Raw genomic sequence first — 21,476 nt, forward strand, 5'->3', positions numbered from 1 at the left:
ATAAGCTTAGAATCGGAGTGGGAGTTTTTTCCTCTCTCTCTCCCTTCCCACTTTCCGCAACAAGATTTTCGTTAGCAAATAATGGTAAAAGTAACTCGATTCAATAGACTTGAACTTTTAATAGTTTACTTTAGATTCTGTCATTAGAACTTTTTTTTACTATCTTTGTATTTATATTACACGATTGTGAATGTTATTCAATGAGAATTGAAACTAATTTACTTTCTAATCACGTTATTTGTTTTTATTTACCGGTAATTTTGAGCTTCAAAACTTTTCTGGTTTATTTGGTCAATTCTGGTTCTTTTTTGTAATATAAGGTAACATGTTCTATTTACAGGGATTGAGTATTAGAATAAACTCTTTTTTTTCAAAATAATTGAACTTATTACATCGAGAATCAGACCAGAAGAGAAATTCAGCTCTCAGGTTGAAATTTCCACCATGGAGTCCAATATCCATTGGATGAACAGATGATGATATCTAATTAACATCTGATAGGGAATTTGATTCATTCATGATTGGAATATATTAATACAGTTTTATTTATGCGTTTTTCATGTTGATTAATTTAACTATTCAACCAATTAAATAATAAATTCTGTAGAATCACAGGATTAATATAGTCTGTTCATTGAGTTTATATTTCCATTGATAATGTTCACTGCTGATTCGAAATTTGATCCAATGAAGATGTCAAGAGGCAAATTATCAAGAGATTATTAAGATTTGTTTACTTAATCTATTCAAGGTAAATTTGTTTGATCTGCCCAGAGTTTTTTCGCGTTCTAACTTAAGATATACGATCTATTAACACTTTTTCAATCAATTTACTCTAAGCCTACATTCAGCAACCCTCTCTCTTGAACCAGTCGTTAATAACGTTAAGAGTAAAAAACCCGCATTGATAATTGTACGTTAATTATCACGTACAGTTATAAAAATTCACATATGAACATATCATTTATCAGAGCTCAGAAACGTTAGTTCGCAGAAATATAACCGCTGTCATAGATGGCCGATGGAGTTGACCAAATTGAAAAGATAATTAGCTTAATGAGAGGATTAGGTGAAAAAAGAAAGTTGGATATACAGCATATATTAGAAATACATTATTACATATGATCAGAAACCAATTGCGATCTTTACTAATTATAAAAGGTACCAATGTCAATAACACGATGAAGAAAATTACAAGTAATGGTCAGTTAGAATTTTAAAGTAATTGTACGAAGAAAAATTCGAAGTTCACTCAGACAGAGATGAATTCATTTTTAATGCTTCAATCAGCTTATCCAAAAGCTGATTATCATCGACTTTTGTGTCGCCACTTAATTTAGATTCAAGACTCTTAATAATATTCTCAGGTTTCTTTTTCTCTCTTTCTCAGCTTCTCGATGACAATCTCTGGGTTTTAATTTTTCAGAAGGTCGATAAAAGCAAGCGTACATTTTTTTGTTTCTCCAATAACCAATGTTGCTTCTTTTTCTTTGAGTAAATAGTGATGGATAGATTTCTGTGTTTAGTAAGAACTTTGATCACCTTACTTGCAACAAAAGAACCATTAACCCACTGTCCTTGTACTCTACCTTTTTCTTTAACGAAGATAACTTTGCCGCGACATTTTTCTTGCATTTATTTGATTGGGCAGCTTTGCGAGGCTCGGTGACAGTCTCTCTGACGATTTAGCTGTAGCTCTTCTTGGTAGCAGTTTCTAATTTAACGTCGATTCTTTTTCCAATGCTTTCAGCTATTCTGTCCACTAGCGTTTTAATCTTGCTTTTGTCCAGCCATTCTTTCGATAGCTGTAAGGCCTGTTATCACTACAACGAATTTGTCATCCACTCACAAAGAATTGTCACCATGAATTCGTATTCATATCCTTTATTCTTTTGCTGAGCATAAGGATCAACTTTGTTTTTGGGAAAGTTTAACTTATTAAATGGTGCTAATCTAAAATGATCGAATAATTGACCAGTGAATATGTGAAAATGTTCATTATTATAAGGAGAATTATATACCTCGAAAAAAATAAGCATTCACCACTCAAAGCAGCACAAACACTGTAATTTTTTTCCTCTCACGGTTATTACTTTTTTATTTGCTCGAAAACCGATACCTGAACGACCATAGTTAGCTCGAGAGTCTACTAAAATTCCGAATTCATCAACAAAGAATATTTTCTCTCTGTAAGGTAACATAGATACGAATTTATGTCCGTAATCGTATCTAAGTTGGATTGTCCTCTCATCGTTCCTTCTCTCAGGTATTAGTGATACTCTTTTCAGAGATTAAAAAATCCATGAATAGCACGATCAATACAGGGCTACTAAGCTACAGTTATCCCTCACATTTTTTAACCCTGAAAAATGAGGTAAGAGGTCCCTGCTTTCACAGATCTTGAGATATAACAGTTTAATTGAATAACTGTTGAAAATCTTCTATGCAATAAATTTATCCTAACGTGCATTGCAAAGCTAATACAAACCTCAAAACTTGTCAGTAGTGTCTCTGAATATTCTTATTTGTTGAATTACCTTCAGATGACCTTGAAACGTTTTATTTTACCGATTACCTCAATGACTTTGATCTTTTGATATGACAATTGAGTATCGCTCAAACTCATACCACTCAAGTCTCGTGTCTCTCTGACTCTTGCTGAGAAAATCGCAAAAAACATCGGTAAAAATAGCTGAATAGCCCTGTACATGTATCAATAAAGCGGTAGCAAGAGGCTAAAATTTTAATCAATCTAACAATTGACTAATGTTAATCATCATTTATTGTTAATATGAACTTTTTAAAAATTAGATTATTAATCAGAAGTTGTCAGACATTCTGAGCTCTTTTATTGATGAATTTGTATTCTGAATTAATATAAATAAACATTCAAAAATATGGAGAAAACAGTTGATCTAATTGTTCTTGATTAATTTTGATATTACTGTTAGTATAATTTACTATGTTTGTTAATTGTTTCCGTTTGATTGAATCGACTACAAATAATAACTTTTGATCTTAATATTTGCTTGAAAATTGAACAAGATAAAAAATATTGATATTAAATGTTTTCGAATTGTTATTGTAAAAAAAGTTATAAAAGGTTGTTACCTTGTTACCATTTTTATTAGAGAAAAAAGTTTGAATTAACTTCAGTAGTTCATGATGACTACGAATCTTTAATCTTCTTGCTCATCTTTTTATATTATCATCTTCTTTTATCCTCTTTAACTTGGATTGATTGATCATCTTTAACAATTGATGATGAAAATTGAATGTGACTAGAAATAAATCATCTTCATCTTAATCCTAGTCCCATCTTAGATTTCATCTTATCAGCTGATTGTCTTTTTCCTTATTAACATAGATTGTCAAAACTTTTCATCATTACTTTTACCATGTTGATAAATTGATGATCGATTGATATTATATGTTCATTGATTTATAATCTTAATTTGATTTAATGTGATTAAAATTCAAATTAATGTTGTAGATTAAATGATTATCATGATGAATTACTAATGAACACAAAGTTTCAAGATATTCAATGAACCTACTTGATTATTAATTCTAATTTCAACAATTAGCAAAGATAATTATTTTAGTCAAGTAGCAATTAAATGACACAATGTTAGAGAAAATGATCACAATTTAGATTAATGAAATTTGTGAAAGATTAATAGTAAATTAATTGAAAATTGTAATTACTGACTCATCTTATTAAATAATCACTTTTAACTTGTGTTCGTAATTAATTATTATAATGTGAGATTAAAACTTACAAAGTGACAGAAGTTAATAAAATAATGATCATTGGAATGATTGAATTAACAAACAATCAAGACCGTAGATTAATGAAACTGTTAAGTGTTAATCTTGATTGTAATTAGAGTTTAAATGTTCATCATGATGACGATTAAAAGTAAATCATGGTTACTGTTTATCAACAACAACATTTAGAGATGAGGATAATGATTTAATGTCAATTTGATCTGTTATCTAATTTAATGATGTTGGTTATGAAAAACCATCACAGTGATGATGATGGAAGATAAAAATGAAGCTGAATTTAATGATAATGATGATAAAAGTTGTGGTTTTTTACTGAATAGTGATAAAAGATTGGTCAATATTTACCTTTCAATATGAGAAACAAAATCAACATTTGATAATTTATCAGCATAAAATCCAATGGGAATAAATTTTCCCCATTAAATATAACATTTACCTGAGAATCCATTTAGCTGTATACTATTAGTAGTATTTCATTAAGGGTGTGTCAACATGAAATCATTTCAAATGGATGAAGGAAAAATGATAATCATGAGAATTCATCATGATGAAAAACTTTCATTAACATCTTTAATTGCCATTGACATTTAAACCTAACTTTAAGGATAAAGTAATTAATTAAATTAACATTATGATTAAATGATGGAGTGAAAATTGCTGACCATTTACAATTGTCACTGATTATCCGATTTTGTAAGTTTTTTATCAAATTGTAGTAAATGATTACAATTGTTATCTCAGGTAAAAGGTATTAGCAATCAGATGATTTTTATTTGTTCAGGTAAATTATAACAGTTTAAGTTAAATAAAAGAGAGAGAGAGAATAGTTTCATCGCCAAGATTCAGGGAATTGACTGGGAGTGAATATGTTGAGATTCGAGCCTGTGAAAAGTTCACTGAATGATGAGATTGTCGAAGACAAAGAAAGACAAAAGAAAGATGATTAAGAAAAGGATGTTGATGGTTAGATGAATATAATCCGTGACCGGATGAAAAGAGCAAATCTTAAGGTAAGAAAAAGAAAGTATCTTGTCACAGTAGAAAATGATGATTAAAGTAATAGAGAAAGAGAATAAGAAAGAGAGTAACTGTATTTTCTTACCCAAAGGATGATGATAATAAAGAAGATTACTGATGAAAAGAAAGAGATTGTTTGCTCTTTAGATGAATAGTTACTCAACCAATTCTTTCATCTTCATCTGTATCATCATCTTACCCTTTTTACTCTCTCAATCGTTTATTAACCCAACGTTAACCCAAAATAATCTCACAATTTTTTCTATTTTTTCCTCATCATCCTCATCCTCATCCTCTTTTTAATGATCTGCTAAACTCTATAAGGTATCTACTTTATTTCACTATCTCCATCATAGATCTTTACTTGGTCGTCATATTCATGATACGATTACCTAAAGATTCAGAGTTTTCTGTTGAAAAGATTTTACAACATGTTCATTATTATTACTGATAATATCCAATGATAATGACGATTTTGCATCCATGTTATTTATCATTATGATTATATCATGTTATTATTATTTACCCATCAACATTTTACTCATCAACATTATTGCTACCATGTTCAGCTTATTCTGAAAGCTTAACTACACTTTGCTCAAAAAATTTGATTGTTAAATCAACCTTTAAATCAGCCAGCCAGATAATTTATTATGATTTTAATAAAACAAAAATCAAGATATTACAAAATCAATTTCAGAGTAACTATTAATATAATTGGTAATGGTAATTGTTTAATCGCTTGATTGATTGGGATTAATTGTAATACGATTGGTTAATTGTTACTTGTTGATAAGTTTATTGTAATTGTGATAATTGATTTGTTTTCTTATCATTATCTAAATTTAGCTCATCCTCAATTTGTGACTAAATTTCGTAGCGAAACGGTTCGTCTTTCCGATGATATTGAACTTTCCTGTGATGCTCGAGGCGATAGTCCAATGTCCATTGAATGGTTTCTCGATAAGCAGCCTCTTGAAAAGGATAACCGTTTCCAGGTACGAAATCAAACTTGGCCCAAGCGACTTGTTTCCAGTTTAAAGATTGAATCAGCACGTCGACGGGATTCAGCTCTATTTACGTGCCTTGTAACCAATTCTTATGGTAAAGATGAGACCAATATTCGTCTAATTGTTCAAGAACCGCCTGAATCACCGAAAGCTCTTCGAGTTCTTGAACAAAGGTCAAGAGAAGCCAAACTGACCTGGTCTCAATCGTTCAATGGTAACAGTGAGATCAACAGATTCTGGATAACTTGCCACCCCAAAGATTATTCATGTAAGTAAAATAGAGAGAAGGATAAATGAAGAGAGTTAAATCAGATTTATCTTCCAATTGATTTCCAATCATCATAATTAACATGATGATAAACCCAATTACTATTTACAGAGCTAAAAATGCACTTTATCAACTCACCAAGATTAGTATCCAATCATCTACTTAATTATCTCTACCATGTTTCCAAAGAACTGGAAAATTAATCAATACAAACTAATTGATTCTCTTTAAATCAACTTAATCTTACTGCATATTTAACCTTTCATTAGATTAATGATAAACTGATTGATTTGTTAATTGTTTATTGACCATTTAACCTGTTAATCTTTGTATGATTTTGATTATTAATAATATTTACAATCGATTGGAAGTACACAGATTTAATTATTATTACAATTGGTTCAATGATAATAGTTTATCTTAATACTAATAATCTTATTGTTTAATTGTTATCTAGCTGGTGAATTTTCATCATTTGGACATCTTAATATGTCCGTTGACAATTTATCAATTGAGGAAGGTCCAGTTTACATCGTTCGTGACCTAAGGCCATCTACGACTTATATTTGCTCCGTTAAGTCGGAAAACGATGTTGGCCTCAGTAAACCATCAAATACAGTTGAATTTACTACAGAAGAACAAGGTAATTATAATTAATTGTTACTCCATTATAACTAACAATTAGCCAACATAATGAATATCTTGATGTCGATTTGAATAATTAATAAGCTAGACAAACAATTAACTGAATCCAACAATTGAAAATATAATATTTACATTAAGAAAGAGCTAAAGTCTAATGATAACTTAACTATTAAAATTAATTCTAACAATTTAATTGGTAATTTATAGCTCCAGAAGGACCTCCATTAAATTTAAAGGCAAAACCAATTGATTCAAGATCTGCCAAAGTTACTTGGAGTGTAAGTTATATCGTTTTGTATTATCAACTGAATTGACATTTAAGATAAATTTAAATTGTGACAATTAAAATTGCTCAAGTTAATCATTATTGTTATTATTATTTCAGCCTCCAGCTCGGAAACTTTGGAATGGTAAATTGAAAGGCTATTATATTGGCTATAAAGTGACAGGTTCTGATGAACAATATCTTTACAAAACCCTTGAGATAATCAATAAGGAAGATGAAAAATTGAATGAAGTTACATTAAGTTCATTGAAACCCTTTACCACCTATGATGTGATTGTTCAAGTTTACAATTCAATGGGAACTGGACCAAGGTCAGATCCAATTACCGTGACAACTTTTGAAGATGGTAAATTGATTTCTTTCCATTATTGTTAACAATTGATAAATTAAATTAAATCAAATCAAATCAAAACTAATCACAAACTGAAAATCTTTCCCAAATCACAAAATTCAATTGAATTCAAAATCAGTTTTCAAATGTTTTAATCAATCAATCAATTGAGTAATCAAAGATTCAGACTCTTTTAATTGTAATTAGCTAATCGATCGATTTATATATTTGGTATTGTTATTAATTGCTAACCATTTAGTACAAAATTTATTTACCTTAAAGGAAACGACAATTATTTCCGATTGTGGTTAATTGTGGCGGAAGTTAATTTCATTGCTAATGTTTATCGTTAACATTGTACTGAAAGAGTAACTTTTAATTTCCTCATTTGAACTTTATTTTTACCTTTACATATTTACATGAGTAAATCAATAATTATCTGACTAATTAACAGCTTATTTATTAATATAAAGTGGTAGTGATAATTTAAGTTAATTAATATCCTTGTTAAGAGTCATTTAGATTGCGATTTTCATAGGTTTCCTTACATTCACTTGTACATTGATTATAAGGTTTACGATTTGATTCATTAAACCTACAATCATCATTACCTTTGACACTAATGATCATTGTATTGATTAATTTTCTTTTCTCTTTCCTTTTTTTTTCATTGATTGTTGTTTAATTACTTGCGACAATTAACTAATAGTGCCTAGTAAAGAACCTAATTTTGTGGCTTGCTCAATAATATCATCTGAAAGCATATCTGTGACTTGGGAGCCTCCACCAGTATCAACAATTAACGGACTATTACTTGGCTATAAGATAATTTATCGACCTCTTGGAGGTAAATTGTCAGCAATTAAATTAATTGCTTATGTGATTAACTTTTTTTTTCTTTCTTTTTTTATATACATTAGGTGATGTTAATAGAATGAAAAAGGAAACAACAACCGAAAGTGAAATTATTCTGAAAAATTTACTCAAACACACGAATTATTCAATTGAAGTGGTTCCTTTTACTCGTAAAGGTGAAGGAATCGCTTCTAAGGTCACTTATTGTCGAACTGCTGATGATGGTAAGTTAATTGTAAATTGTAACTAAATTGTATCAGAAAATTAATCTATAACATTGTTAATTACTCTCTCTCTCTCTTTTCTAATTCAAGCTTAAGTTTTTAGTTTACTTTTTGTAGTTTCCATTAAGTTAACTACAATTAAGTAAATCAATTTGATGAAAAAGATAAAAACATTTCTTGTTTCTATTGAGAATTAAATTTAATTAGTTTAATTAGTCTCTCCTTTTTTTATAAGCTTCTAAATTTAATTTCAATCAACTTTCAGGCTTCGAGATTTGGATCCTTTTATTTTTATCGAAAAAAAGTTCTAACACTTAGTGACATCTATTCGACGAGGAGAGAGTTTATTATTTATTGATTTTTCTTTTTCTTTTCTTTCCCATGTAATAATTTAGTTCCTGGACCACCAGCAGCAATTAAGGTAATCATTTCATCAGGTGATTCGTTAATTGTTACTTGGAAAGATCCAGTTGATCGTAATGGAATCATCACCAAGTACGCTGTCTATTGGAGAGAATTGAACAATAATCGGACTAAATCTTCGGTAACGGTTCCTAAGAGTCGAACGACCACTTTATTGTCGACCCGTTACCGATGGCCTGAACCTTCACCTCAGTATAAGATAACCAGTTTGAAAGGATTCGTGGCCTATGAAATTTGGGTAACCGCTTTTACGAGGAAAGGGGAAGGTGAATCGACATCTCGAGTAACCCAAATACCGATTGAAAATGGTAAATAAACTTTATTACACACAAATCGATTAGTTCAAAATGAAATTTGAAAATAATTCTATCATGGATTCTTTCCAGTTCCTGCGAAAATATTGGAATGGAATGAAACTTTCACCATTAACGGTGCGGAAGTTACACCGTTAGTTTTAGGCTGCCATTCGGTTGGACTTGAACCTCTCCAACGAACCTGGTCAAGAGATTCGTAAGTAATCATTACACTGTGATAACTTAATTTCCTCTCAGATAATCTGATAGAGATTCAAATAACTAAGAGAAAACTTTGATTTGCTATTAGCTACTTATTTCTAATGTTATAATTTGTCTTTCTTTCCAATATATCACCTTGATTGATGATGATTGACCATTTTACCGAAAAATTGACCTCAAGTAGTGAAGAAAATCTTAACATTGAAGCTGATGGAAGTTTATTGATCTCTGAAATTCCAGAAGAAACAAGTAACTTTACCTGTTATGTTTCCAATGATTTTGGAAATGATTTCGTTGTTTATCACCTTGACCGAGGTAAACAATATAAAGATCGAAGATTATTATATCATTTTTCTCATATTATTCTGTTTGCTTTCTTTGCAACAAATTATCATTTCTGCTTTTCCAAGCTAATAATTTAATCTCTAACAATTTTCTTTCCTTTGGTCATCTTTCTCTCTCTCTCTCTATACATCCAATGATTCCCATGATTCATTCGTTTGGACATCAGAAAGTGGTATGTGGTCTTTTACTTGTATTCTCCATGATATATTAGTTATTTTCATATAAATAGATCACATTTATTTTCTCTCATTTTATATTATCAACCAGAAGAAAATCTAATACAATTATCCAATAGAATCTGAAACATTCACCTAATCCTTTATATTGATAGAACTTTTTTTCTTTCAACTTTCATTTTACTCCAAACACTTTATTCATTTTTCTTCAAGTACTAAATGATATTAGATTTTTTTCCTCTACGAAATCAGAGAATCATAATTTCGACCACTAATTAAAATGAATTAAATGTTGATCTTAATTTCTACAGTCTCAGCAACCGATAAAACTTTAAAGGTTAAGGTAATTTCGACAAGTCATACATCAGCTCAAATATCATTCTATCGAGAACCAATGGTTACCAAAGATTCGGTTAAAGGTATGTACAAGTATCGAGAATAATTCGAGCTTGCATTCTGTTATTTAGAAATACAAGAAGAAGAAAAAATCGAAAAGATTTATCTAATCATGAAACAATTAAGAACATTATTCTAATCTAATCTTTTCTCTCTTTTTCTTTGGTAATATCGATTAGCAGATTTTGAGCTTAACTATCGTATTATTGGTTGGAATGTTCATGATTGGCAGATTAAACCTATTTTTCGAGTTCCCTCTGGAAATCATTCTGTTTTATTGGATAATCTTTTATGTGGAACTTTATACAAATTATTCATGACCGATTTAACAACAGGAACCAAAAGTGATACCCTTACCTTTCAAACTCAAGGATCAGGTAATTATTTGGAAGATTGGTGAACTTATCGATCTTATTTCCATCTAATTTGTTCTGATTATTAAATTTTTCTTTACTTTCTCTTCCCAACTTGTTTAGCTCCAATTGCTCCTAAAAAGGAGGATATTATCAAGGTAGTTAGTAATTCATCAATATTCATCTATCCAAGTGCTTGGGATCAAACTCTCGGTTGTCCAATTACAAAGATGCTTATTGAGTATCGATCCTCATCTCATCATACCTGGAAAATGGTTTCAACTCCAAGTCTTCCCAATGAATCTGAACCGATTCAGATTCACAATTTGATTCCAAAATCCATCTATTCAATTCGTATTACTGCTCAAACCCGAGGATCACCTTCAACCATGGCTGAATATGATGTTCGATTAGGTCTTGAAGAAAAGGAACTTTTTACCTTTGGTTCGGGTTTTCAACGTGGCCTGTTACTTGATACCACTACTTTGGTATCGATTTTATCATCTCTGGTTGTTCTGGTTACCGGTTGTTTTGCAATCGCTTGTCTAATTGTTTATAAGAAACATTCAATTGGCCTTTCAGCTAAACCAAAATCGTCTCATTATCGTCGTCAAAGTTCAACCTCATGTGCACCAAGTTCAAATGAAGGTGATGCCAGTGGTAGTGATAAACGATCCTCTGGCCTTCGATCAGATCATACAAGTTCAGACCTTTTAATTAAAAAGAATCAATCACTTTCAAGTATCCAATCGGTTAAAGAACCTTCAGTAATTTCGTCCAAAAAAGTTCCCGCGATCAAAGCGATCAAAGGTAATTCATCAAACAATTCAATCAATGGTGCAGGTAACGCATCCGGAACGGGTTCAAATGGAGGTAGTGGCCTGGGTTCTACTCCTGGAATTGGAGTAATTGGTGGAAATATAAATAACCCCTCTGCTGTTAAACTTGACCCATCTCGTGGTCCACCTTATCCACCTAAATCACCAATTCGCGGTCGACTACCTCAGGTCAGAATACCGACCAAACAGCTGGAAGAAATTGAGAAAGATTTGTCCAACGAGTACGACGAAATTACACCTTATGCCACCTTCCGTTTGCATGGCGGCGATGAAGGTAATCCCGAGGAAGAGTTTAAAACTTTCAGTGTTCACATCGGAGAACCGGGCTACATGTACAAAGCGACCGTCGATGCTGCACCGACAACCTCACGAGATTACAAGACCTGCGGCTCATCTAAAAGTCGTGATGGTTACTTGTTTGGTGGCTTAATGGCTACTCAAAGTGTAACCTCTGGTTCATCGGCTCAAGATGAACTTTTATACGCCTATGAATATGGGCGCCGTTATCAGCTTAATCATCCAGGTCCAATGTATTATGATGATGATGAAGATCAAGATGATACACTTGATGATACACCAACTGATCCAGGGATTAGACAATTTACTAAATCACCGCCAAAACCTAATGAAAAACGCCAAGCCGCCTGTCTAACGCCGGGATTACCTTCAACCGATTCATCTGATGGTACCACTGGTGCGGATGGTGATGATGTTTCAAGTGATTCTTGCTCATCGGCCGATTCAAGTTGTGTCACCCCAATTAATCCTGCTCATCTATTACAACATGCTCAAGGTGGATTATCCTACCTTAATCGTGATAATAATAACACTAATCATCCTCATACTCATCATCATAATTTACGTTCATCATCATATCACAATAGTAATAAAATTAATCCAAATAATCAACTGCCATCTAATGAAAGTAAATCAACTGATAAAATGATTACACCAACAGATGAGATGAGCTCCTTTAAAATTGGATTATCTTCAGATGAAGACGATTCACCTTTGACCGGTGGGATCAGTAAACGGCCTTCCCACCACCGACGGCAACATTTATCAACCTCTTCCTCCGTGGTTTCGGCCAGTTCATCAACAACACCCGTTTCAATTTCCGCCTCAGCATCTAATCAAATTGCTCCAGTTTTACCAAGACATCGTAATCAAGGTAATGCGATTGATAAACAATTGTGATTTTCCGTCAACAATTAACTAATCATTTATCCTTTTCTTTGGCAGGTCGACCTCATCGTATACGCAATAAAAGGCAATTACGTTCAAAATCAAAATCGGACGAGATTGAATGTTAACTAATCACAATTAACAAATTATCATCTTTTACCCTCTTCTTTTTTTTCAATCTAATTAGTGCCTTCCCTTGATCATTGGTGGTTACAATCAAATTGACTCAGGAAATTTAATTCAATTGGATTGAAAAATTAAGGATAATTCAATTCACTTGTCGATTAACTTGAGATCATTAATTGTGCTCTTAATGTTAGGATTTGATTCAGTGATTAAATATTCTTGATTAGTTTTCTTTGACTTTAATCACTTACAGGGGTTATTAATTTTAATAACAATTTTCTTATAATTAATTGTATCAAATTTAGTTGGACTGTTAATTGATTGAAGACAATTTAAATTTCTGTAAAAATTGAAAAGAAACACTTACGATATTGATTAATTAATTAATATTATTCTAATCAGAAAGTAATGGATTTTAATCTAATCAAATTGTTCAACTAATTATAGAATCAATTTCTATCCATTTTGAACAATTAACAACGAATCAACGTTGAACAAAATAACAATTAATTTTAATCACCACAAATAATGGTTACAATTACAGTCACTATCATCATCATCTAATCAATTAATTGTTTACAATTACTAGTCATTCATACTAATCAAAAAATTTACCTTTGATCAGCAAGTTTACGTTAATTGCTTTTTATCAGCCAAAATTGTCTACAACAATTAACTAAATCACTGAATCAAATTTAATTCTCATTTGTGGTCTCAATGCTTTCTAGTGTTTTTTTAACAATTAACTTCAGCAACAATTTAACAGCCAACTCAATTGAACCTGTTGACCATTAATTGCAGAAATCAAATTTTCACAATTAACAAATTTTTGTACATAACAATTAACTGTCACCTCTTGATTGCCGCCATGTTTTTAATTGAGTTACAAATGTAAATTCAAATTGTACCAACTTTTTTTTTTGTCACAATTGATTTAATCACAATTGATATCTACTTACACTTAAACTGTTTCTACTTGTAAACAATTAACTCTTAATTGTAACAAACCTTTTCCCTTTTACCCACAAATCAATTTCTCACATTTCCAATTGTTAATCAACAATTAACTTTGGCGTTTTGTTTTGTTTTTGTAATATGTATTCACTTTGTGTACAAATTTTTACTAGTAATTTACCAAGAAAAGTTTTGTTTAATTTTTAATTATAATCAAACAACAAATTGATTAAAATGAAACTAATATGAAATAAAAATTTAGGAAACAATTAACAATTAACAAATTAATAATAACAACAACAAAAACAATAATAATAAAAATTAACAACTTTGATAAATTGTATCAAATTAAATTGAAACTTAAACAAATTAATGGACTCAAATGTATAAATAATTTAACTTGATTAAGTGTGGACAAGAAAAGTAAACAAACAAAGAAACCAAATTAAGCTGATTAACTTTCACTAAAAAGTAATTTGATTTTCAGTCCAGCGGTAATTAAGAAAATGGTTGTTGATTGTTGTTGATTGTTGTTGATTCCTGATTCCTTGACTTTGAACCTGTTGGTGTCTTTGGATTATGATTGAAATGATGTGAGTTCAGAAATGATTAACCAGCAAAAGTATCAACGATGAACAATTAGTGACTGATTGTCAAGGCTTAAACCATAATCAAATAGACTGATAACAATTTATCAGCTTATTATCTGATCGGTAGCACGGTGATTATCAGTTTTTTTTTTGCTTTCTCTCTACACAGTTTATGGGATAGAGAGAGAGACAGAGAGAGACAGAAAAATATCAAGTACTTTTCCTTAACAATTAATAGTTACAATCAAGAGAAAGAAAGAAAAAATCAACGAGAATAATTAGTTTTTCTTTGATTTCTTGTTGCTCTTTTCAGAATAATCATCATTATCTTTCTTTTCTGGTATTTGTTTTTCTTCTTTCGCTGGTTTATTTGATCTTCCATCTTCTTCATCTTCTTTCTCCTCAGTGATTGTGATTAACTATTTCCCATTGGATTAATCATTTTAGATCGGTAATCTCATCAGAAAACTTTATTTCCTTTCCTGTAGTTTAATTGTTTCTTGATTTGTAAACTTTTACCACTTTGTGAATCTGTTGATTGTTGTTGGTGAGATTTTAAATTGCCAAAGGATAATGGATGAAGAATCTGAATCCCTTGGTGTTAATCATGTTCAAAGTAAACTTGCCAAGCTTGAAAATTTAGCTGATACGCTGTCGGGAACAACGAACACCTCAACGAACATTGGATCAACATTATCAGGTACAGTTAATTAATCTGCCGAAATTCAGTAAGTGATCATCTTAAATCATATTTGTTTTTCCAATGTTACAGGTTCAAAGAGTACGAGTGGTGATGGTGGGGAAGTTGAGGATAATGGTGATCATCATGATGATGATCTAGTTAAAATTGATAACAATAATCATCATGAATCAGTGACAAGTGAGTGTTCCGATGAATCGATGGTTAATGAAGATGAATCCATTCCGATTGATGGTACAATAGGTGAAAATGGTGATCGTAAACCTGAACTTAACTCGATTAAAATGTTTGTTGGTCAAATTCCAAGAGATTGGACAGAATATGAGTGCCGTGAATTACTTTCAGAGTTTGGTGAGATTTACAGTCTCCATGTACTTCGAGATAAAAAGACAAGTATCTCCAGAGGTTGTTGCTTTATCACCTATTATTCAAGGAAATCAGCATTAGAGGCTCAAAATGCTCTTCACAATATCCGAACACTTCCAGGGGTAAGTAGATGAGAACTCAAAATATAATTGAATCAATCTGAAAATGAGAATGAATGAGAAACAAAATTAATTGACAGCAATTAATATTCACTAAAATCATACGACACAAAACCCAAACATTACCATAAATATAATATAATCTAAACACTCACAATCAAAGAGAAATCAAAACAAGTAGATTGAGTAAAATTAATACAAACACAAGATTAATCAAGAGATGATAATCTTAATCACAATCTAGATTAATAACGATGACATGAGATTATCACCAAAGGATAATGTCTAAATATTTAAACATAATCTCCTTTATGGTTAATTGAATTGTTTTCATTTGTCTATAAGATAAACAATTGAAATTGTTGAATGAAAACAAATCACAATCTAAAAACATACCAACACCACTTAGGTTGAGAATAGAAGAGATTAAATTACCTTAATTGGCGAAAATAAAATGAAACGAGTGTGAAGAACAAGAATGTAAACAAATAAAACCGGTAACTTTAATTGTTTTAGAAAACAATCCAATATAGATGTTACTAGTTCTCGTGGAATAAAAAAAAAATGGAAAACGAAGAAAAAGAGAAAAATATAACTGTTACATTTGTCTCTCATTGATTCGAGGTAAATTGAACTTATAGGTGACGCCAGTTCAAGTTTGAAATCTTAAAAAGTGTTTCCCTTTCCGGTTGAAACAACAAGCCTTTGTTTTCTAAACGGGAACCGTTGAAGGTTATCATCATCAGATTGAGCATGATAATAGGATACATGGTTGTTATTAAGTAACAGGTAAATTTGGGTTAGTCCACAAGCACGATAGTTATCCAAGATTTCGGTGTTTTTACCATTTATAACAAGATCTGCTGATTCTGGGCTCATCTCGTCATAAACAGCACAGACTTCGTTTATAATGAACAATAACATTTCACTTTCAACCAGGTCAAAACGAAACTTTTTTGTAATTAGAAGATCGATCCGATAGTGATCACCTAAATCGGTAACCTTATAGTCTAAGATTTCAGTCACAGGTTGACCATTGGCTCCACAAATCATTACTTTCACAAGATTATACACGAGATTGAAAGTCTTAGTCATGAAAAAGAATACTGGATAATTTTCACGAGAATTTAAATTACTCATTTTTAGGAGATTAGAAAACAAAAAAGAATTTAATTGTAATTAATGAAAAAGATAATTTATTTGGAGAAAAAGAAGAAAAAATGAAACGAGTGAAGAACAAGAATGTAAACAAATAAACCGGTAACTTTAATTCTTTTAGAAAAAAATCCAATAGATGTCACTAGTTCCGTGGAATAAAAAAAAAATGGAAAACGAAGAAAAGAGAAAAATAACTGTTACTTTTCTCTCTCATTGACTCGAGGTAAATTGAACTGTTCAGTTTATCTTTTCCTTTCTCTTCACAATTGTAAAACTTGATATTCTTTAGTGATTAATGTTAATCCAATAATTCGCTTTCTTGTTGTTTGTCATTTTCTTCGTTTTTTCATCATCTTTCCTTTTTCATTTTTCTGTGTTCTTTATATTAACTGTTTTTCTTTCTTCTTCATTTTAATCTGCATCTTTGTGAGAAAAGAACAAAAGTGATTAGATTTTTTTTCTTCTTCTCATTGATTGTTGCCATTTTCTTTTCTTTCTAATTACCTTTGTAATTTCTTAATTTCTTAATTTAGAATATTTTGCAATTATTGTTATTCTCCAATTTAGTGTGTCTATTCTTCCTTTTTCCTTTTTCTATTCTATTCTCTGCCTTTTGTTTCTTCGTGTGTGTGTTTAATTTTCTCTCTCTCTCTTTGTGTGCGTGTCTACGTTTTTATAATTTTCTTTTCTATTCTTATATATTATTATATATATAATTTAATATACGGTAAATAAACTGAGAAAAATTCTGTCTTAATGGTGGATTGTACAAGTAAAAATATTATTCTACTTGTACAGATGAACCATCCCATCCAAATGAAACCAGCGGATAGTGAGAATCGTAAAGTGAAAACCCGACGACCCACAATGGTAACATCAAATTCGTACGCTGGTAGTTTAGCTGGAGTAACGGCTGCCACCTCATGGCCTATTAAAAGTGCAGCCGCTGCAGCAGCGGCAGCGGCAACACCAATTCCAGCGGAAACTTTAATAACCAATCCTTACGTTGCTTTGGTTGTGGCAGCGGCTGCAGCACAACAGCAGCAACAACAGCAACAGCAACAGCAACAACAAGCACAGGTACAGGCACAAGTGGTTGCTCATCAACAACAACAACAAGCCCAACAACAGCAAAAAGTTCAAGCTCAAAAACAGTCACATCACCACCATCAGCATCACCAACACCAACACCACCAGCAACAACAACAACAACAAGCCCAACAGCAACAATTGGCCGCCGCTGTTGCCACCCTTGCCTTGCAACAACAACTTGCCAATCAGGATGCATTAAGTTTATCCGCTGCAACTGCTTTAGCCTCAAATCCAATGTTAGCCGCTTTATATGGTACACCAGCAACCGCCGGAGCGGGTACAACTTGCCTTCCATCACCAACAGCTTTAAACACAAACACCAGCCTTGCGGGTTTAAGTCTTGTTCAGCCTTCCTTTACCAGTCGTAGTCCAACAATCCAAAGTCTTAGCAGTTTAACCACCGGTCAATCTAGTCCCACCATAATTGGAGCCACTCTTAACCCCTCAATTAAACAAATGGAAGGCCCAGAAGGATCAAATCTTTTCATTTATCATCTTCCCTCCGATTATACTGACGTTGATTTAGCCCAAACATTTACCTCCTTTGGTAACGTTGTTTCCAGTAAAGTTTTCATTGATAAAAACACCAATTGTAGTAAAGGATTTGGTAAGTAAATTGAATATCAATCATCCAAACCCTCATTTAGTTTCCTCTACATCCTGACACCTCTATATTTATCTTATTCCTCCCACCCTCACACCACCACCACCACCACCACCATCATCATTATCGGTTTCATCCATAACCTTCATGATTTGTTCATCGGTGTAGCTTTGCTTGTTTTCCTTTGAACGAAAATTTCGTTTCTCTATGTGTATCATTTTCTTTATCTATGTGAATGCTTTATATGTAATTTTCTCTCTCTGTTACCTCTCTCTCCCTCTCTCTCTATTATCTTTTCTCAATTGTAATTAGGTTTCGTGTCTTTTGACAATCCAATCTCGGCCCAAGCTGCAATTCAAGCTATGAATGGCTTTCAAATTGGAAACAAACGACTGAAAGTACAATTAAAAAGGATCAGAGACAAACCTTATTAACAGAAGAAGAAAAATGATAAATAAATAAACAGAGAAGAAGAACTTGGAAAAAGAAAAAACAATTATTTTAAAAAGAACGAAAAATTCTATGTTTTTTATATATATTCTACATGTTTGTTCATTCACCACCTCAAATATTATAACATTTTCTCTTAATTCTTTTGTTCTCCTTTCCCACCTCCACCTCCTTCCTCATTTCACCTTCATTCATATCACTCCTTCCGTCTCTTTCTTTTCTTCCTTTTTTTAATATGATCCTAATCATCATTTTCATCTCTTCTTCTCGTCAATTTTTCTTTTTCCTTGATATCTCCTTTTTCTTTTCATCTTGTCATCTCTCTCTCTCTCTCTCTCTCTCTCTCTCTCTCTCTCTCTCTCTCTCTCACTTTCTCTGTCCTTTTCAATCATCATCTCCATCATCATCACCATCTTTTATTTGTATAATAGTTCTAAAAAAGGAAAGAAAAGAAAGAAAAGGAAAAGATTTATCTTCCCAGAAATCTTTCTCCATCCTCATCCCACCCCACCCACTACTTCTCTCTCTCACTCTTATTCTATCTGTTAACTTAACCTTAATGTTATGTAAATATAATATGATTATTATCATAAATAATATTCTTATCTTAATGATAATGAATATCCATAGGTAAAAAAAAGATGATGACAAAAAATACTAAACACAAAGAAGTATTTATAAACATATGAATATATTATTATCATTAGTAAACTTGATTGAACTATTATTATCTCTCCCTCTCTATCATGTAAATATACTCATTATTTTCACCATCATCACCACAGAAGCCACATCACAATCAACATGATGATAATCATCATCATCATTAATTCATTATTAACTTAAGCTGAAACAATATTTACCAAAGACTTTTATTTACCACACAAACACAAGGGCGAAATGTTAATTATTAAAAATAAGCAATTAACTAATTACCATGGGTTTCGGGTAAGCTAAATGATGGTTTAAATCATGAATAGACTTTGAAAATTTAATAATAACAAACGTTGATTAACTGAAACAATTAACATTTCCTTTTATTAATCTGATAATTTTTTTTTCAAATTTCCATCATGATAATTATCAGATTCAATTGATTACTATTAATTATTTTTGATTGTTTTCTTATGTGACTATTTGATTATTTGCAGTTAATTGTTTGAACATAATTACCAATGATGCCTTTTTTGATCAACGATTAAACCTTAATCATAACAATCAATTTGTTAATGATAGTTAGTTATTGTTATTGTATTGATCATTTAACAATATCCTAAAAGTTATTAAAGTTAATTGCTATTGATTTAGAAACACTGTTAACCTTCAACAATCAGTTAATCAAGTAAATAATATTATGAGAAATTAATGTTTATGTTATTAGTTTAATTTAAAGGAAATACAAACAAAGTTAATTAAGGTTTTGTTTTAAGATTAATGGTTAATCAAAAATTGGAACCAAATCAATTTAATTGTGTTGGTCGAAAGTTAATTTAATTTATTGATTTTTTTTTCTTCTCTTTTCTAATTCTTGTTGATGGTTAATTGTTGCTCTTTGTTGATTTAATAAACTATCAACTCGACGTGTGTTTTCATGTCATGTGTTGACCGGAACTCGAGTTTGGACATTGATGTTAACTTCCGTTAACTAATAAATTGTGTATTGTTAGTTAATCATGTTGATTAAATTTCCTCGTTATTTTTTGTCACTTTAATTTATAATAATAACTAAAGGCAACAGGCAAACAAAGGTAACAATTAAAATTAAAGTTAATCACTGAATGGTTATCAAAATTATTGATCATCAACTTTTACACAATTTAAATTGTGTAAATATTTTTTCTTGGGTTAATTGTTGTTGTTGGTTAAAAATTAGTTCAATTTAATTGGTTACACGGGAATTAAATACAAATATACCGTTTTTTGTTCATTAAATTGTCAATAATTAACCTTGATTGTCAACCATATTGTAATTAAGTGTTTACTTACGATGATTGATTTGATTACTGTTACATTAACACGATGAACAATTAAAAATGAGATAACCTGATTAGAAGATGATTAGAAACAATGTTACTTTAATCACTCACTGATTGTTAATCTCTTGATTAACATTAAATCCTCACAATAATCTAATACTTTCAATGGTCAAGTGAAAATTAACTGAATGGTAAAAATCACCAAGGGATTTGAAGTAAAGAAAGTGATTGGTGATGATGAGATTTCTCATCATCTTCCTGATTATCATCCTCATCCTCATCCATTGAGTTGTTTGGACAAAAAAAGTTACAAAAAAAGTTTTCCTTTCCTGGTTAATCCTAATCCCAAGAATCTAAATTAAGAACCAATGAAAAGATAAACAAACATAAAAGTAAACATAATTATCTTAATTCATAAATGAAACAACAACAAATCAATCAAAATGTTCAGTTAATCACTAATTCAACAAACTGATTAAGAGTAAGATGAGAGAGAGAGAGAGAGAGAGAGAGGAAAAAATGATCAACAATTAATTGATTACAACGATTGAATGAAAATGAGATGATTGATTAAACCAAAATGTGAATAACAATTTAACAATAATGTGTAAGTGATTAATTTGATTAATCTGATTGATTGAAGTAAATATTTCATGAGACAAATATATTCATGTATCAGAT

General features: G+C 31.0%; 2 protein-coding genes across 2 annotated transcripts in view; both read left to right on the top strand.

Annotated features, from left to right (window-relative positions):
- Positions 1 to 14,062, top strand: part of LOC128396155 (cell adhesion molecule DSCAML1-like) — a 34,821-nt gene extending 20,759 nt beyond the window's left edge. Inside the window, exons 6-19 of the mRNA XM_053356696.1 lie at positions 5,659 to 6,087; positions 6,545 to 6,730; positions 6,940 to 7,010; positions 7,118 to 7,364; positions 8,059 to 8,196; positions 8,270 to 8,428; positions 8,824 to 9,159; positions 9,238 to 9,361; positions 9,548 to 9,681; positions 9,878 to 9,883; positions 10,199 to 10,306; positions 10,466 to 10,660; positions 10,760 to 12,646; positions 12,718 to 14,062. Coding sequence (XP_053212671.1) covers positions 5,659 to 6,087; positions 6,545 to 6,730; positions 6,940 to 7,010; positions 7,118 to 7,364; positions 8,059 to 8,196; positions 8,270 to 8,428; positions 8,824 to 9,159; positions 9,238 to 9,361; positions 9,548 to 9,681; positions 9,878 to 9,883; positions 10,199 to 10,306; positions 10,466 to 10,660; positions 10,760 to 12,646; positions 12,718 to 12,788 — 4,091 coding nt within the window. The 3' untranslated portion in view covers positions 12,789 to 14,062. The remainder of the gene's footprint in view (positions 1 to 5,658; positions 6,088 to 6,544; positions 6,731 to 6,939; positions 7,011 to 7,117; positions 7,365 to 8,058; positions 8,197 to 8,269; positions 8,429 to 8,823; positions 9,160 to 9,237; positions 9,362 to 9,547; positions 9,682 to 9,877; positions 9,884 to 10,198; positions 10,307 to 10,465; positions 10,661 to 10,759; positions 12,647 to 12,717) is intronic.
- A 442-nt stretch (positions 14,063 to 14,504) lies between these two features.
- On the top strand, positions 14,505 to 19,530 carry LOC128396091 (CUGBP Elav-like family member 1). The gene is made up of 4 exons (XM_053356618.1): positions 14,505 to 15,030; positions 15,103 to 15,518; positions 17,472 to 18,372; positions 18,682 to 19,530. The coding sequence occupies exons 1-4, from the start codon at positions 14,904 to 14,906 to the stop codon at positions 18,801 to 18,803; spliced, it is 1,566 nt and encodes a 521-aa protein (XP_053212593.1). The 5' UTR covers positions 14,505 to 14,903; the 3' UTR covers positions 18,804 to 19,530.
- Positions 19,531 to 21,476: the final 1,946 nt, after the last annotated feature.

The sequence above is a fragment of the Panonychus citri genome, unplaced genomic scaffold, assembly GCF_014898815.1.
Source record: "Panonychus citri isolate SS breed McGregor unplaced genomic scaffold, ASM1489881v1 Contig00023, whole genome shotgun sequence".
In the NCBI taxonomy this organism is placed as follows: Eukaryota; Metazoa; Arthropoda; class Arachnida; order Trombidiformes; family Tetranychidae; genus Panonychus; species Panonychus citri.

What these genes read in the sequence shown, in the direction of transcription:
- LOC128396091 (XM_053356618.1), top strand. Translation starts at nt 14,904, where the DNA reads ATGGATGAAGAATCTGAATCCCTTGGTGTTAATCATGTTCAAAGTAAA. An exon ending in CATTGGATCAACATTATCAG is followed by an intron (nt 15,031 to 15,102) that starts GTACAGTTAATT and finishes CCAATGTTACAG; the next exon opens with GTTCAAAGAGTACGAGTGGT. An exon ending in CAATTGTAGTAAAGGATTTG is followed by an intron (nt 18,373 to 18,681) that starts GTAAGTAAATTG and finishes AATTGTAATTAG; the next exon opens with GTTTCGTGTCTTTTGACAAT.